General features: G+C 42.3%; 1 protein-coding gene across 8 annotated transcripts in view; it reads left to right on the top strand.

The window, feature by feature from the left end:
• The window catches only part of WDR33 (WD repeat domain 33), a 115704-nt gene that overhangs the window by 94720 nt on the left and 6484 nt on the right, over positions 1 to 14500 (top strand). For 4 of the 8 annotated variants that reach the window (XM_070463950.1, XM_070463953.1, XM_070463952.1 and 1 more), the window contains 11 exons: positions 1268 to 1394; positions 2510 to 2664; positions 2753 to 2831; positions 3253 to 3363; positions 3725 to 3819; positions 4027 to 4113; positions 4335 to 4474; positions 5142 to 5294; positions 5926 to 7014; positions 9744 to 9852; positions 12544 to 12982. In XM_070463950.1, coding sequence (XP_070320051.1) covers positions 1268 to 1394; positions 2510 to 2664; positions 2753 to 2831; positions 3253 to 3363; positions 3725 to 3819; positions 4027 to 4113; positions 4335 to 4474; positions 5142 to 5294; positions 5926 to 7014; positions 9744 to 9852; positions 12544 to 12982 — 2584 coding nt within the window. Of the gene's footprint in view, positions 1 to 1267; positions 1395 to 2509; positions 2665 to 2752; positions 2832 to 3252; positions 3364 to 3724; positions 3820 to 4026; positions 4114 to 4334; positions 4475 to 5141; positions 5295 to 5925; positions 7015 to 9743; positions 9853 to 12543; positions 12983 to 14500 lie in introns of those variants that run through there. The other 4 variants (XM_070463956.1, XM_070463955.1, XM_070463957.1 and 1 more) reach the window with 4 other exon arrangements.

Genomic DNA, 14500 nt, shown 5'->3' with positions numbered 1-14500 from the left:
ATTTAATTTGTAGTATATTTCCTACTCAAGAGCATTTAAAAATAAACTGTATCATTAAACATCCTTACAAATCAAATTTTATGGACACACATTATATTCTTAGGATCATTTCTGAGACATGGAGTTATTGGTTGTAGGACATACACTTTTTTCATGCTTTTTCATACACATTGCCAAATTGCTCTCCAGATAGTTGGTATCTTCCGAGTGCTTGCTAGCACAGGGATGGTCTCTAGTTAAGTCCTTGCCTATATGAGGTGCGAATTCCCTTTCTGCATGGTGTATATTCACTCTCCAGTGCCTCTAGAACCATCTCTTCTTCCTTCCTTTCCAATTTTTCTGTTCTTCTGTAGCCTTCCTCCTTCCCACTTCATAGAAGCCGGATTTGATCCAGGTTAGAGAAGGAGCTATTTCAAATGCTGTTTACCTCTCTCCACTTGCTTCTTAGGGCATTTGCTATATAAAATACTCTTGAGGCTCTTTTTCTATAGCAACCAAGTTTTCAAAAATCATGCTCATGTTTTTTTTCAGTTTGTAAATTCTGATTTTTGCTTTAGTGATTTTTAGTCTATTACACTTGTGAAGTAACCACAGTGGTTAAGAGAACTACTATCCCTAATTCAGGAGACTGGGTTCAGGTTCCGGCTCCTGTTCTTATTGAGAAGAACAGCTTTCCTCAGGTTTTTGTGAGGATTTAAAGAAGTGATGCTTGTAAGTGCTTCATACACTGCCTATCATATAGTGAGCACTTGATTGTCTAGCTTTTATTATCATCTCATCTGACATAAGTGTGAGTAAAGCAGGGATTATTTTTCTCATTCTATATTTCAGGAAATGGGATCAGAAAGATGGAATGCTTTTCCTGTTGTCACGTCTAGAAAGTGATGATGTCTGGATTTATAACTTTTGATCTGTAGGGACTGCTGCAAGTGGGAAAGCTAAAGTGAACAAGAGTTGTTTCTAATTATTAGGATAATACATAGAAGATCATGAAAAGTTTGAAAAGCTTTATATACAGGGGCCTGAGAGGTAAAGCTTCCAAAAAAGTCTTGACTGGCCTACCAGCAAGTAGGTGAGAATAGTTCAGAAGAGAAATGGTGCCTGTGCATTGTGGCATAGAAGGGGAGGTTGCATTTTAAAGTTTAAGAAGGCTGAGCACTAGGATCAAAACATTTAATAGATGTCTCTACTTTGGTTTAAATTAGAATGGAGTCCTGTTTTAAATATCTATGCTGATTAGGTTTTTATCTTAACTTGTTTCCGACAGGGCACGGTGCTGATGTGAAGTGTGTAGACTGGCATCCAACAAAAGGGTTAGTTGTTTCAGGAAGTAAAGATAGTCAACAGCCAATCAAGTTCTGGGATCCCAAGACTGGGCAGAGTCTTGCAACACTGTAAGTGATAGGAACCCCACCTTGATCCTTAAAAAAAGGAGAGCAAAGCTGACTGAATTGTTAACTATTAGCCTTCCTTCCTCTCATGTATTCCTGAAAAAGTAGTGTAGACAATAGATGGACTCTTATCTATAGGCCTTTTATTTATTAAATGTGATTTCTTTCTAAATTCCTCATAAAGTCAGGCTTAATGTTTGTTCTCCCATATACATGTAAATTTAATTTGGGTATCGTGGGGTAAGGGATAGGGAGGAGGTGGTTATTACTACTACTCTAGATTACTCGTAATATTGATACACTTGGCACTGTATGGAGTTGATATGTGTGCCACGTGTTAGACAGCCCACCTTTCTCCTTCTCACTACAGCTCTTCAGAGAGAGAAGTTTTCCCTCCATTTTAAAATCAGCTCTCATTTTTTTTGTCTGAGGTATTTAGTTACAATAAAGCCATATCATAAAATTTTCTCTTTGACTCATCTGTGAACATTCACAGTTCGTGTAATATGTTGTTGATTTTTTTTTCCTCCCCTACTAAGCAGCTGTTTCCTAGTCCCTCTGATTGAGAACTGAGCCATGTCCAGAGTGAGCTGGTTGGCAGCAAGGCTGCCTTGTCGCACAGCTCCAGTGGCCACAAACAAACAGAACACCTTGTGAATGGTGCTCCTAGGAGATGTGTATTGTGCAGGCCTCAGCAGTTGCAGAGTCTTTAGTTAAAATTAACCCTCAAACTATCTCAAGTTCTTTTTTAATGTTTGACTTAATAAGAGCAGCTTATTGAATTTCTAAAATTTAATGAGCTTTATTGAATATTAATTTATGTGTTCAAGTGCTTTCCTTGCTTCACAGATAAAGTTTTCTACCCAGTTGAAGTTCTGCTGCTGTTTTAAATTGGTCAGTAAAAACTGCTTAGATAATGGAAATTATTTTTCTCTTTGACCTATTTCTTTCATGTATATTTTAACTGTAGTCCTGTAATGTTACATGCTTTATTACTTCTAGGCCAATCTTCTTGCCAACTTGACTACCATGTACTTTTCAAGAAAAATAAATGACCATTGATTTAGACTTGTTTTGAATTCTGACCCAGAATTATTTTCTTGGTTCTTTGTTTCTAGTCATGCCCATAAAAACACAGTAATGGAAGTGAAATTAAATCTCAATGGCAACTGGCTACTCACAGCATCACGTGACCACCTCTGTAAACTTTTCGACATCCGAAATCTGAAAGAAGAGCTTCAAGTCTTCCGAGGTCATAAGAAAGAAGCTACAGGTCAGTGACTATGATATGCTTCTCATTCTATTACTGTAGAATTCTGACATCTTAATAATTTTGTCTTTCTCTATGTTTTTGTTTACAGCTGTGGCCTGGCATCCTGTTCATGAAGGACTTTTTGCCAGTGGAGGGTCTGATGGCTCTTTGTTATTTTGGCATGTTGGGTATGTGGCACTTACTATGTAAAGAAGTTGTAAATTGTATGAAGACCACACCCAAAAGTGAAAACAATGATAGTGTGTTGTATTTTTTTCTGAATGTTCATATGTCCTGTATCTGTAAACCCAGTTTGGAATAGAAAGCGTAGCGCCTCTCTTTTTGGCTACGGAAGTCTTATAAAGGGAGAGGAAGACCGACCTCCTTGTGTCCTGTGGTAGTGTAATTTCTAAGGCCTTCCCCCCTGAGGTGCTCTTTGGAAAACTGTTACTGATCACAGCTGGTACCTCTGAAACCTGTGGAATTGACCAGATTCAAAGTTACCAAGTTTGGTAGCTTTGTATTACACTAAAAGAAAGTACCTTCTTTGGCGGAGGAGAAGCTGAATGACTTCTGTGAAAAAGACCGCTTTCTGTGGTGCCCTTACAGAGTAGAGAAAGAAGTGGGTGGAATGGAGATGGCCCATGAAGGAATGATCTGGAGTCTGGCTTGGCATCCCCTTGGACATATTCTCTGCTCAGGCTCAAATGACCATACTAGGTAAGCTCTGTGTCAGAAATAACAAGGAATTGCTGTGTTTATGGAGCAGCTGGAGATAAATGTATATTTAGTTTATTCATAGATGAATGTATTTATTTATTTTCTAACTTACTTTTAAGGACATGTTTGCAGTGGTTTATAAATAATATATTACAAGGAGATTGAGTATTGAATATGACTTTGTTATTTGAGGTTTGTTTTGCCTTCTAATTAAAAAAAATCTACATTAAAAATTTTTAGAATAAGGCATTTTAAAACTCTGTTGTTTTTGCCAGAAGACTGCTTAGTATTGTTAAGTGCCCAGAGATACACTAAAACTCTGCTTCTCTCCTCCTCCCTCCAAATACTTTTACTTTGACAGCAAATTTTGGACCCGAAACCGACCAGGTGATAAAATGCGAGATCGATACAACCTCAACCTGTTACCTGGAATGTCTGAAGATGGAGTGGAATATGGTGAGGTTCTTGCATGTTTATTCTTCTTTGAAATATGATAATCTGTAGTAAAAATGTTAAGTATTGAGAAGGTTATGTAAAATGAATTTTAGTTTTATAGTTTATTGATTTATGAACCTCTAACAATAATTTTTATAAAGTGTTAATTTTATTGGCCCACTACATTTGTGAAATCTCTATTGACAATGGCTATATTCCTATTTATAGATGACCTTGAACCTAATAGTCTGGCAGTAATTCCAGGGATGGGCATACCAGAACAACTGAAATTAGCTATGGAACAAGAACAGATGGGTAAGAGAAGTTGTACCTAAACTTTTTCTGTAATTTTACTTGTTTCCTGTAATTGTGATATTAAGTTATTTTAAAAATGTCAAAATGATGTATGTTGAGAAACATTGATAAAAGTGATATAAGCTGTATAATATTTAGAATTTGTTCTTTCAAAAATACATTCACTGATGAGATGGCCACTTTCTTTCATTTCCTTCACTAACTGCTTCTCTTGGTTACAGGGAAAGATGAGTCAAATGAAATTGAAATGACAATTCCAGGTTTAGATTGGGGAATGGAGGAGGTGATGCAAAAGGATCAGAAAAAAGTGCCTCAGAAGAAGGTTCCATATGCAAAGCCCATCCCTGCTCAGTTCCAGCAGGTGAGGAAGTCCACGTGCACCCTCATCCCTTCTCCGTGCCCTCCTCATGCGCGGGGAACTAGTGAGTCTCGCTGAGGTGCAGGCATAGGTTTCCCTTGTATTATCTCATCTCTTGAAAGTATGTCTGGCTGTCCTATAGACTTTCTGGAGCTTTCTTCACACATTTCAGGCATTATTAGACATAGTCTCCATCTGCTGCTTTGCAGTTAGTGCTGAGTTTGTCATGAATCTTCTCTGGATATTCTTTTATCCTCACCTCCTTATTATTATCCAAGTTATTGGAAGAAGATAAGAGACTTGGAGTGGAAAGAATATGTTGACCCTCTTCAACATATTTTTTCTGTCTTCCACTTTGTTCCCTCACACAATGTGCAAAAGTGCACATGCCCTTTTGAAGAGGCAGGCAGGCTTTGCATCTTAATAGCATGTGAAATCTTGCAGCTTTTTCAGCTTAGCAATTTCTACGTAGTAATGTGCTTTGCCTAACTCTATTCCTGTGTCGCTAAGAATTAGAGAATTAGAGTTAGAAATAAAGATAATTCACCAGCTGCATCAACTTGTATTCACCAGGTTGGAATGAGCCCGTGATATTATAGAATGGTTTTCTCATTCTGTCTTTATAATTTACACACTTAGGGTATACTTTAATGTTCTCTTCATTCCCAAGGCATGGATGCAAAACAAAGTTCCAATTCCTGCCCCAAACGAGGTATTGAATGACAGAAAAGAAGACATTAAATTGGAAGAGAAGAAAAAAACACAAGCAGAAATTGAACAAGAGATGGCCACATTACAGTATACTAACCCACAACTTCTGGAGGTGTGTGACACTTTTGAGGGAATTCAAGATGATCTAAGAAAGTAGTGCTTAATGTTTTTGTATTGATATGCTCTGAGGAGAAGGAAAGGAACTCTCACATGGGTCAGATGAGCAGTATCATTTCTTATTGCTACATCAGGAAGCTAGTTTCTAGCAGAATCCTGTTTCTAAGACTTTTAAAACCAGACCAGTCAAGCAATGAGTAGACCTCAGCTGAACATACATTTTTAATAGACAAGGTAAAACCAACAGTTTTAATTTGGATTCACATATTTATCCATAGATAAAAAGAATTTTCTATTAGCTTTAGAGCAGGTGGTTTGTTCTTATTTTTCCTACCTTGATAGCTACTTAGAATGATAAAACACTAGTAAATTGTTGGGATTTCCCTGATCAAGATGGATATAAATAGTCCTGGCTGCTGTTTCCCAGCACCTGGAAAGAAGCATTTTAGAGTCTAGAAGCTTGAGTACCTTCAGAACATCTGAATATCATATGGATTTTAATTATTGTTGGGGCATTAAGAGGTCAATCAGTAATGTCTTATGTTTGTTTTGAGATTCCCCAAGCAAAGTAAGTGATAGTAATAATATCATATTTATTAGCATGCTTTTCCTCTGTTTCTTTCTAGCAACTTAAAATTGAAAGACTTGCACAGAAACAGGCTGAGCAGATTCAGCCTCCTCCTTCATCTGGCACCCCTCTCCTGGGACCCCAGCCCTTTCCAGGACAAGGTCCAATGTCTCAGATTCCTCAAGGTTTTCAACAGCCTCATCCATCTCAGCAGCTGTCAATGAACATGGCTCAAATGGGGCCTCCAGGTCCACAGGGACAGTTTAGACCCCCTGGACCACAGGGACAAATGGGACCACAAGGCCCTCCACTGCATCAGGGAGGTGGGGGGCCGCAAGGATTCATGGGACCACAAGGACCCCAGGGACCGCCCCAGGGGTTGCCGAGGCCTCAGGACATGCATGGGCCCCAGGGAATACAAAGGCATCCCGGACCTCATGGCCCTCTGGGACCTCAAGGACCACCTGGACCCCAGGGTAATGCTGGTCCTCAAGGTCATTTGGGTCCTCAGGGCCCACCTGGCCCACAAGGTCACATAGGCCCCCAAGGCCCACCTGGTCCCCAGGGTCACTTGGGCCCTCAGGGACCTCCTGGTACTCCAGGTATGCAGGGACCACCTGGTCCCAGAGGAATGCAAGGACCTCCCCATCCTCACGGGATACAAGGTGGGCCAGGGTCTCAAGGGATCCAAGGTCCTGTGTCTCAGGGACCTCTGATGGGATTGAATCCAAGAGGAATGCAGGGTCCTCCAGGCCCCCGAGAGAACCAGGGTCCTGCTCCCCAAGGGATGATGCTGGGTCACCCGCCTCAAGAGATGAGAGGACCTCATCCTCCAAGTGGACTGCTGGGACATGGCCCTCAGGAGATGCGAGGTCCTCAGGAGATGCGAGGCATGCAGGGCCCTCCACCCCAAGGATCGATGCTGGGCCCTCCCCAGGAATTGAGGGGGCCTCCAGGCTCACAAGGTCAGCAGGGGCCGCCCCAGGGCTCTTTGGGACCTCCACCCCAGGGTGGCATGCAAGGGCCCCCTGGACCTCAGGGACAGCAGAACCCGGCAAGAGGGCCACATCCATCTCAAGGGCCAATACCATTCCAGCAGCAGAAAACAGCTCTGCTAGGTGATGGGCCCCGGGCCCCCTTCAACCAGGTATTACTTATTTCCAACTTGTAGGCATTACACTTTGGGAAAATACATTCTGCACTGAGGCAGCACTTCGAAGTGCTGTGAAAGGAAGGAACAGCTGGTGTAGACATCTCAAGTAGCGACAGTGGCTTGTGAATAGCATCATGGCTGAAGAAAGAAATAAGAGTAATTAAGTAGATCATTAAATATATTGCAACAGAATCTTTACTCTCAGCCTCTTCCAGAAAAGACGAACTCCTGATTGAATACAGTTCATATTTGTCTCAGGGCTCTAAAAGATTTGTGGTGCTGAGGAGGGAGCATGGGGGGCTCCAGGTCTATCCTGTTCCCTTTTGTGGGCCCTTTAAACTTCATAGGCTGGTGTTTCATGGGCTTCCAGATAACTGAGGCACTTGTTGATCTGCCTGCCAGCTCTACTCTTAAGATAGTCTGGGATGTTTAACTCTTGAGTATACTGTAGACTGTGTTCTCACTATTTTCATTTAATTGAACTTTTAGAGATGTTAGCGCAGAATTGCATGTTTTCAAATGGTGACCCTTCTATTCAAGTTGTTTTTAGTTCACATATAAGAATATTTTCAAGAGGAAGTATTTTTGCAGAAATTTTCTTGGCCCACTTTAGAGAATTCTGTTATTGTCAGCCAAGTTTTTTTTGCATCCATTTGCTGAGCTATGCTTGAGAGGTAGTGGAAGTTCAGTTTTCTTGGGCCAAATTACAGAAGAATGCATGGGCACGAGTGGACTGAACGCTGTTTGACTCTGTGTTTTTTTTATGAATTTCATAGTCTGAAAGAATTATTTGGGTGTGAACAACTTGGTTTGTAACCACAGTGAGTGAATGCACCACTGTTGATTCCCTGGGTCTTCACCTTTTGAAAAGCTCTTGTTTCCCATGGAAGAGGGCCTACTGTGGATGCTGTGTGTAGAACATACACCACCTGTGTATAGAACATACACCACCTCTGAGTGTCTGTAATGTGAAGGTGACCAGTGGATTCACCAAATTAAAATAACTAGATTGTGTTCCTCTTCAGCACATCTTCCAGACGTTAAAAATGGCATAGCAATGAAGAATTTGATGGCATTTAAATCTATTTCCAGAATTTATTGGGCACATTTCAGAACTTAGGATGTTTAATAAATCTAAGTTTACCATCCAGAACTGTCCTAAAACTTAAAAATATTTTATATTTTATTAATACAGTGTATATTAGTGTATGTTTTTTATATTCAGTTCAGTCGCTCAATCATGTCCAACTCTTTACAACACCATGGACTGCAGCACACCAGGCCTCCCTGTCCATCACCAAGTCCCGGAGTTTTTATATTATATTTATATTATAAATATTTATCATATTTACCTACCTAACCTTATGTTAGTGAATGAACAGTTTTCGTTTTGTAGGCTAAAAATATGATGAACTTTAGCGACTGAAATTATGTAAACACGTCAGATTCCAGAGGACACATCTGTGGCGACAATTTAATGTTTATATTGTTTCATATAGTAGAAGATTTTATACAAGAAAAGCAAAATGGCTCTAAAATTTAATTTACCTGTAGAAATACTGGAGTGAAAATGGAGGATTAATACATTAGAGGGCATTTCATGTCTCAGAAGTTGTCTGATGAAAAGCTTTGCTTGTATTTCTTATGCTGATATCTGACTTTCTTCACCTTGACCAGGTCAGTTATTTAAATCAGTCGTTCTAATTGGTTAGATTTAATGGAATTGCTTTCAAGTGCTAACATGCTTTCAACATGAAAAATGTTGAAAAGCGCTGCCCTGCAGTAAAAGGCACAGGAAACAGGGAGTGTGGACACTACTGGTGTTGAACTCGTGGTGGCAGTTCATGACTGCAGAGCTGTGAGTGAGTCCTGTCAAGGCTGCTTTTGTAGTTAGTTGGGAATGTGGAAGCAGTTTTGCTGTTGATGGTAGGTTCAGTCACTAATGCATTTTTTACATGAAGGAATGACTAGATGTATATTTGATTATTTGTCAGGAGTCCAGATCCACGACCACTGGGCAGTGTGGGGAATCAGAATTTAGAAATGGCTAGGTGGAAATACAGAGTATCAGGACTAGGGACAAGCTCGGGTTGAGCTCTGGGGCTGCAGAGCGAGGAGGTTATGAGGATCAGAGCAGCAAGTGCGTGTCAGACAGAAGCTGTGAGCAGCAGCGGGTGCTGGGCTGAGGGGAGTTAGACAGCAGAGAGAAGGCAGTGAAAGGGGAGCGCAGTGAGTGAGCGCCTTGCGCATCAGGGGCCCCTTTCCTGCTCTCCTGCTCCCCATCTTTTAAACCTGGTCATAACCTTTGAGAGGATGAATTATTTTCTGTAGCTGGAAAGGGATCATGGATGCAAGAGCAGAGTTTACCTGTCCTGGAAGGTCTCCAGGTCTTTACTTTTGCCAGAAATTCCATCTCTGTGCAGAGTGTTGTTGTTTTTATGTTATGATTTCCGACTTTCCATTGAGGTTTTGGCTTGGCATTATAAGTAAAGATCTAGCTTTAAATAAACCTATCAGCAGTTTTAAAATATATGTTTCCTTTTATTATGGTCAGAGAAGTATCTTCTTTCCCCTGATATAAGGACAGTTCTCCTAGCTGTTTATGTACTACTGGAAGATTTGCGGCAACCTGATGTTTTTATCTTGTCACATTATGATAAAATTGCTGTTCATGAAGCATAAGCCTTTGATTTCACACCCCCGCTTTAAACACGTCTTTTCAGGAAGGACAGAATGCAGGCCCCCCACCCCTGATACCAGGACTAGGGCAGCAGGGAGCACAAGGTCGCATCCCCCCTCTTAACCCTGGACAAGGACCTGGCCCTAACAAAGGTAAATATCTGCTCGGCTGAATAAGAGATTATATTCTACCTTCTTTGGGTAAATCTTTCAGTTTTACTGGTAAGTAATTGATAGAATGTGATCATTTGAACCTCTAGGAAAAATAAGAGAATAGTCAATTCAGGTCAGAGCTTTGCCTTATGTTGTCTTCATAGATTTGCTTTGGGTAGCCTGAATGCCGCCCAGAGGGCACAGCTCCTCACTACCAGAGGCGGGTGATGAAACTGCTTGGACAGCCACCAGGAGCAGGGCCTGTGCTGCAAGCCAGCCTTGTCCTGGAAATGGGAGTGTTTTCTGTGTTAATCTGATGCAAGTGTACATTTTTACCATGCCAGAAAACGGAACAGTTTCTGTTTGAATTTTTGATGGGATAAAGAATTCAGACGTTTCAGCAGTGTTTCTGGTATCACCCCCTCCTTCCCCTCAAATTGTGTCATATATTGTTTCCTGGTTGCATTCTTCTGTACCCTTTGAAAAGAAGAAAGCTGTGTTCCAGTGTGTTGTGCCTCAGGTTGTTGATACTATGAAAAGCACAGAGTTCGCCTTTTCATGGGAGGAACACACCAGAGAATCATGAATATTGTGGAGACATCACTACAGAGAACTAGACCCCTTTTAAGTTGTAAGTGGCTAAGCCCACAGCACCTTGTAGTACATGTGAGGGTTCTGCCCCCATTTGATCAGATTAGGCAAAGTCCTGGTCAGCATATTCAGCCTGGGACTCTGGGAATTTAAAGCTTAGTTGTGAATTTATGCGAGTTGTTAGAAATAGGAAGGGAGAGGTAAAAGAATTAGGAGAATGTTTCTTTTAGTCTTACCATGTGGAAGTGGTGACTACCAGGGAAAAAGAAAGCTTCAAGAGCCAATCTCTGGATTTGGGGACCCTAAGAAAAGAAGTCTGTTACCCACAAGATACAGCCATCAGCAAACTGAGAGCCTGCCTCTCTCCCTTTCCCCTACCTTGTGTCTGTCTCCACCTACTTCCCTTTCCTCCTTGCTCTTCCCCTTTTCTCTTCACTCCCCTCCAACACCCCCCCCCCCCTCTTTCTCCTCCCAGGGACCAAAGGGAGAAGGGGGAGCCGAGAAAGTGGCCCTGCCATCCCCTACTGGATTAACCAGCGCCGCCGCCCCCGTCACCGGCGGCCACATCCCTTCTAATTTGTAGTGGTGGGTTTCTTTCCTTGGAGGAGCCAGGGTATTTTTAAGCAGGTAGAGGTAATGGGAGGATTGTTATTCATGGGTAAGTCCAAATGGAATGTGTTCAGCTTCCTCAGGTCAGAGGGCTGCAGTGTCTGAGGTCACACCACTCTGAAATATGTGAAGTCAGAGGATGAGCCCTTAGCTGCAGGATCACACTGTGAAGTGAGGGGCTGTTTACCAGGAGGAAATGAGCCTTGGGGTATTTGAACAAAAAGGCAACTTAGAAGATACTTTTCCTCAGCACTAGAGGACTGGTTTCATGGAAGGAAAGAAGGCAGAGGGGATAGAAAAAGTTAAAAGAGAAGATACTTGTCTAATGGTGTTTTTAGAAGAAAAACACTTCTCATGGTGTGTTTTTATACTGAGATTTCCAAGTTTTTTTACCCATGTTGAATGATGAAGAGGAATTGAAATGGCTAAGAGAAGTGAGTAAAAATGAAAGAGGAAGGTGTTGGAAGGGTAAGGATTATGACTGACTGTGATGTAAGGAAAGGAAGTTTGTCTTTATTGCTGGGAAAAAACAGTAAAAGTCACGAGCTGGCAAAGTGCAGGGATTACATTTTTAGAAGTTAGAAGCAAGAGTGTCCCTTTTGCTATCTACCTTAAAAAAATATTTGATTTAAATTGTATGTTGACAGAAAAGAGGTGTACATTTACAGTGGCTGCAGGTATCATTCAGTAGCCAGGAAAACAAACCCCTTTACAGTTAGGAGATAAACTAAGTGTAATTGGTCTCTTTTCATTTTTATTCAGTAACTATACTGCATATATTAAAATATTTTTTAAAAATCTTTAATTTCTACACACTGTCTGTGAAGAATGGTGGTGATACTATAGATGAAGGATGTTCTAGAAAGGGTCAGAAAAAGTGTTTCTATAAACCCTGAAACTGAAGAACAGCAGGCTGTTTGGTCACCCAGCAGTTATTAGAGAGGCCCATGCTTCCACGTACATTACAGAAGATTTTGTTAAGAATCAAAGCATCAGTGAACAAATCAAGTTAAGTGGACTAGGAGTTAAAGGAAAGACCTCAGGGCAGTGTGGCCTGGTGGCCCTGTGGTGGGCTTTGCAGGCTGTCACAAGTGCAGAGGTGAATCCCGTGCACTTGGCTTCCTGGCCGACCTTCAGCAAGAGTTGCCTGGGTGTGGAGCAGTGGGCCCAACAACACTCTGAAGGAATGGGGGCAGGAAGGGAGGCTCATCCTTATACCTGTGATGTTCTTGCGTTCTGAATGAGCCTTTACTGCAGCTGTTGAGTTGGTTAGCCAATGAATTGATGAAGTTGAAGTCTGTACCCCCAAACCCTTGATCTTTTCATTATATGATGCCTTAGAGACATTTGTCTCCTAAGTACGCTGGGAACCAAGGAGGGAAAACACTCTCAGTAAAAGACTGCATTCTGAAATTTTAAGATGCTGAAAATCAGACCTATGTTGACAGGATTCCTGGAAGACAAGGTAAACATCAGTTTTGTTTCCTTTAGGTGATTCGCGCGGCCCTCCAAACCATCACATGGGCCCAATGTCAGAGAGGCGGCACGAGCAGAGCAGCGGCCCCGAGCACGGTCCCGAGAGGGGGCCTTTCCGGGGCAGCCAGGACTGCAGGGGTCCCCCTGATAGGCGCGGCCCTCACCCCGAATTCCCCGATGACTTCAGCAGACCAGACGACTTCCACCCCGACAAGCGCTTTGGCCACCGGTTACGTGAATTTGAGGGGCGAGGAGGCCCTTTACCACAAGAAGAGAAGTGGAGGCGTGGGGGTCCTGGGCCTCCGTTCCCCCCTGACCACAGGGAGTTCAGTGAGGGGGATGCCCGGGGTGCAGCCCGGGGCCCCCCAGGGGCGTGGGAAGGCCGCAGACCTGGAGACGACCGCTTCCCCCGGGACCCTGAGGACCCGCGGTTCCGAGGGCGCAGAGAAGAAAGGTGGGCCAGACGCTGTATGGGTCCATGTCCTCCTCCCTGGAGCTTCCCATCTGTTCTGTCCATATGGATCTCTTTCCTCCTTCACTGGGGAGAGAGTGCCCTCCCCTCTCTAGGTTTTGTGTTTAGACCTAATATAATATGCCTTTTAACATCTATGTGGTTCTCTATTATCTCTGCAGTTTAGAAATCGTTCTCTATTTGCTTATTTCTTGGTCATTTTAAACAGATAGGTGGGCCTGTGTACTGTAAAGTTTCTTGGGTTTGAATAGAAATCTCCAGGTTCTCTTGGTTGGAATGATGAAATATGAGACAGAAATCTAGATAGAGAATAAAGGAATTATTGAGTAGATAGTTCTTGTGTAATTGCTTAAAGATCTTAACAAAACCCAATCAAGCTGAAGAATAATCGTGTTGTTCAAATAGGTTGAGGTCAGGCTTGGACACTTGACTTGTTTGGGGTAAAAAAATGAATAGAAGAAGTAGGGAGTAAAAAACAACAATTAGTGAAATCTCAAGTGAGACTCAAAATAATCAATGATGATAATTGAGTATTTACTGTGTGCCAGATGTTACTTCATTCAACTGTTGGAGTGAGTTGTGAGTTTAGGTGTTACTCTCAGCCTGTACAGGTGAGGGATGCCACTTAGAGAGCAGTTTCTTGACCTTGGAAGGGTCCACGGATGGTGCATGTAAGGGCAGCTCCTGCTCTGGCCATCCAGTTGCAGAGCCCGTGCTGTGCTGCCCAGCACCCCTATCCTCCTGCCACAGTCGTCTCTCCCATGTCTTTTCTCATCATGCTATTCTTGCTAGTAGGTAACTGAGATAAAGGTTGATGATCTCTGTTCTCATGGGTATGTTAGAAGAGTGGCTGATAAAACATCCAGGGAGGGTGAAAGGGAGGGTCAAGGGAAGCAGCTCTCAGAGGGGAGTTTTTAATAAAAAGATTTAAGAGCTCACTAAATGATATCCAAGTATTCACTCTTTGAAGTGGCCTTTTATGTCTGCAGGAGCCCCATTTCCAGTGGCTTTGGCACCAACATAACTTTCATGATTTCTTGAATCTCTGTGTCTGTGCAGTTTCAGATTTTACTCTGTTTGAGTTTGTGTTATATTTCATCCGTCAGTGACAGACCCACACCTAGACACTTGTGCTGTTCACAGTTTGTATTCCTGACATGCCAAACATGTCCTGCTCATGTTGCACTTGCTTTTCCTTTCATCAGGAGTACAGTCTCCTGGGTGTTTGTGGCTCACTGCACTTGGATCTTTCCTCCTGTCCCTTTGCTCTGCTTTATGTTCCTTCAGAGCACTTAGCAGTCCTTGACATTTAGTGATATATTTATTGGTGTATTACTTGTATCTCCCAGAAGTCTGACATATTGCTGAAGGGAGGTCCTCAGAACCTAGAGCGGTAGTGGTGACACCCTGTGGGTGCTCAGTAACTGCTGAATAAATGAATCTGTTACAGAGGGAGATATATTTTAGAAGCGTCAGCTCGTTAGGAGATACACTACTCAA

The sequence above is a fragment of the Odocoileus virginianus genome, unplaced genomic scaffold (genome assembly GCF_023699985.2).
Source record: "Odocoileus virginianus isolate 20LAN1187 ecotype Illinois unplaced genomic scaffold, Ovbor_1.2 Unplaced_Contig_10, whole genome shotgun sequence".
In the NCBI taxonomy this organism is placed as follows: Eukaryota; Metazoa; Chordata; class Mammalia; order Artiodactyla; family Cervidae; genus Odocoileus; species Odocoileus virginianus.
Note: the sequence above shows the minus strand (reverse complement) of the source record. Positions and strands in the feature narration are given on the sequence as shown.